Source organism: Mus caroli, chromosome 10, assembly GCF_900094665.2.
Source record: "Mus caroli chromosome 10, CAROLI_EIJ_v1.1, whole genome shotgun sequence".
Classification (NCBI taxonomy): Eukaryota; Metazoa; Chordata; class Mammalia; order Rodentia; family Muridae; genus Mus; species Mus caroli.
In genome coordinates this window covers 69,069,428-69,073,205 of record NC_034579.1, presented here as the reverse complement: position 1 = coordinate 69,073,205, position 3,778 = coordinate 69,069,428, and the positions used below count along the sequence as shown (strand labels likewise).

Here is a 3,778-nt window from a genome sequence, read left to right as displayed (position 1 = left end):
CCTCCCTCCCTCCCTCCCTCCCTCCCTCCCTTCCTTCCTTTTCTTCTCTGTGTATAGATAGATGCCTATGGCAGCCAAAGGGGTCAGACCTCTTGGGGCTGGAATTGAAAGTAGTTACAAGCCACACCCTGTGGGCGCAGGGACTCAAACCCTAGCATTGTGCTCCAGTGGTAACCCGGAGCCTCTTCTCCAGCCCCTACTTCTTGGCCTTTGCCACACCCTTCAAACTGTTTCCCAGGCTCAGGCTGTGTTATGTTCCCAGAAGGTCCGAGCTATCTGGGGCTCCCAGGCAATGGGTGGGGCCCGTCTGACAGCATGGGGAGGGGGCAGGGCTTACCTGTGAATGAGGCTAGTCTTTCCCACGTAGAGATCGCCAACGACCACCACCTTGGAGAGTCTGAGCCTGGAGGGAATATGTCCGCATCAGCCTGGAGAGTGGTATCAGGGGTGTCTTCAGAACATCTGCACTTTCCATCTCTGAACTGAGTCACCCTTCAACTCTAGATGCAGGGATGCTTACCCCAAAAGCTGCTCTCCAGAGCTGGGATATGGGAGAACATACACTCCTTCTGGCAATCCTGCCGCCCCTACCGTTATACCCTTGAGCCCCTTTGGCCAATGTCATTGTTCTGAGCATTAGCAATGGGCACGAGGAGAGGCTGAGCCACAAACTAGAGGGGCAGGGAGGAGAACATGGGAAGGACTATGAAAACCAACATCAGATGAATCCAAACTTGTGGGAGGTGCTGCACCGAAGGTGTGGTAGATAAGGAACCCATATACAGGAGACACCTTTGCAAGGTATGTATCCTGCCTCCAAACTTCCACACGCCCTCTGGGATGTGCACCTGAACCGGGGGTCAGCGCATGCAAAGTGGGTACACAGGTGCCTGTAGGGATAAGGTTGGCTAAGGGGTACTCTATAAACGGAATCCCGAGTCTCCATGTCTGGGCTCACGGGGGCAGACTGGCTCTGTGATTCCTGGGCTCCTTGGAGACCCTGCTCTCTAAGAGCAATTACTATATTCCCTCTGCCTGGGCGTATCCTGCATCTCAGGCAGTGGCATCTCTGAGACTGTTGCTAAGACTTTTAATGGTTTCTGGGCTGGTGAGCAGGCTGTGTGGGTAATGGTGCTAGCCGCCAAGCCTGATGACCTGAGTTCGATTCCCTGGACCTATCTGTTTGGTGGAAGGCGAGACCTGATTCTCACAAGTTGCTTTGGATATCTGCACCCGTGCTACGGCGTACCCCACGCTACCATCGGATTAGTACAGATTTTAATAAAAGTCATCTCTGCAACTCTTCCCAAAGACGTCAACGCTGAAACTGACCATCTTGGGAAACATCTAGCGGCCCCTGTGTCTGCAGACAGCAGGAGGGCATTTGTGCTGGTTGACGACTGGGTATATGGTTTATCTTTCTGCATCAGCCAGGGCTAGGGCTGGGCCTTTCCTACTCTCAGGCAGCCCTCTCATTTTGGAACAGGCCAGCCTTGATTCCATGTCTGAGGGAAAGGTGTACAGGTACCACTGGGACTGTATAGTGGGCACGCTCCATGTCTCAATTGCCTTACTTCCTGTGGCACTGTGTAGGGTCTGGTAGATAATCTGTATCAAGAACCGGCTATGACATAAGAACCCCCTGCTGAAGCCCTCACCTTTAACCCCTCAAGTCACCATTAGCAATTCTGACCTGAGCTCCCGCCTCCCTCTGGGATGATCTCTCATCCTGTGCTCTGACGCAGCTACATGATTTTGTGAGCTCTGGATGGAAAGGGAACGGCAGGCCTTTGTGCCCATCTGTTAGCGAGAGGACGGACTACTGTGAAATCCCCTTTGACAGCGGACAGTGGCAGCTGAGTCTGAAGAAATGGGGCCGACTCAGCCAGACCTCTCAGAGAAAACAACAGTCCTGTGACCTAAGACGATGGAGTTCTACGGCACAGAAGAAGGGTAGTATGTAGGGCTCCCCAGGCCAGGCCAGAGGCAGGGACAGTAAGCAGTCAGAGAGGTCTCCTGGAGGAGCTGACATATAGATACGTGAAGGGATGACAAAGAAGATAGCTGGCTTAGACAGAGGAAATGAAACTGTGTGGAAACTTCACTCAGGCTGAAAAGTCACCTGTATGACATTCGGAGAAACAGGGAAATTATAGATCCTATAAATTATATTTACATATTTATAAATATATAAAAAATCACACACATTATTATGAATATATAATATTATATATTGGTTTATATGTTATATAAATTATGTATTATGTTAATAAAATATATAATGTATATTATCATATAATATATCAACTAATATATTATATATAAGCTAATATATATTATAATAAACTAATATATAATGTTACATGTACTATATATAAACATACTATATTTATTATACTATATAAACTGATATATAGTATATAAATTATATATTCTATAAAATAATTACATAACTCATAAATTATAGCAAAGTTAGATTAATAGCCTGAATAACAGACTGTACTAGTTCAGCCTGTGTATTCTCAATTTGCTCATGTTTTCATTTAACATGTGTGTGATGGTTTGTATATGCCGGGCCCAGGGAGTGGCACTATTAGAAGGTGTAGCCCTGTTGGAGTGGGTGTGGCCTTGTTGGAATGGGCGTGGTCTTGTTGGAATAGGTGTGTTACTGTGGGTGTAGGCTTTAAGATCCTCCTGCTAGCTGCCTGGAAGCCAGTCTTTTCCTAGCAGCCTTCAGATAGAGATGTAGAACTCTCAGCTCCCCACTGCACCATGCCTGCCTGTACTCCTGCCTTGATGATAATGGAATGAACCTCTGAACCTATAAGCCAGCCCCAATTATATGCTGTCCTTATAAGAATTGCCTTGGTCATGGCATCTGCTCACAGAAGTTAACCCTAAGACAATGTATGTGCCTTTGTGCTCCTATTCCTCCTGCAGCTTCCACTCCCTCCATACCATGGGCTTACCCAGCAGTGCCTGTGTTTCTGTGCTGGCAGGCTGTGCTGACTCGGCTGTGGAAGTGCTCTTTGAGCTGCAGGCAGGCATCCGGCGTGTACCACTACAGGAAGACACACAGACATGGAGACAAGCAAGCCGACCGTCCTGCAATGCCGCATCTCAGTAACACAAACTGGCCATCAGGGTGGTGAGACCTACTTCCCAACCCTCCGCCTCTCCTGCAATGTCAGGCCTACAGTCTCTTTAGCGTTCCTCTTTCCTGGTAATGCCATAGCTGTGGAGTAGGAAGTATGAGCCCATTTTTCAGACAAGGAAATTGAGGTGCACAGAATAATAAAGAGAAGAACTTGCCTTGGGAGCCATCAGATGGACCCAGCCTGACTTAGTTAGTAACTCCTCAGGCCTGACATGGTTCTGGGATGCAGGGCAGATATGGCCACCTGTAACCTGTGGCCCTGACTGCTGTAGGCAGAGGGCAGTGAGGGAATCCCGCCTTCTATGAATATAGGACAGAGTCTCCTGGGCGAGTCTAAGTCTCCCTAGGGCTGGGTCAAATCTTAGCTTTACCAAGGCCAAGTGTGTGGAGGTCAAACAGTTTTCCCTGTCTGAGCCTCAGTGTCTTACTCTGTGAACAGTGCCTTTTGTTTGTCCCATGATTCTGAGCCTGGGTGTTTTTTTTTTTTTTTTTTTTTTTTTTTTTTTTTTTACCTTTCTTTCTCTTCGGCTCATTGTGACGACACCCTGTATCATCCCTGGTTACCATGGTCACACTCCATTGGAAGAGCAATGGCCCAAGCTCACAGTAAAAAAAAAAAAA

General features: G+C 47.9%; 1 protein-coding gene across 4 annotated transcripts in view; it reads right to left on the bottom strand.

Moving 5' to 3' along the window:
• Rab36 (RAB36, member RAS oncogene family) overlaps nt 1-3,778 on the bottom strand; it is an 18,054-nt gene that overhangs the window by 9,777 nt on the left and 4,499 nt on the right. For all 4 annotated transcript variants that reach the window (XM_029482887.1, XM_021173981.2, XM_021173982.2 and 1 more), the window contains exons 3-4: nt 2,970-3,061; nt 338-403 (exon numbers count right to left, since the gene is read on the bottom strand). In XM_029482887.1, the coding sequence (XP_029338747.1) occupies nt 338-403; nt 2,970-3,061 (158 nt within the window). The remainder of the gene's footprint in view (nt 1-337; nt 404-2,969; nt 3,062-3,778) is intronic.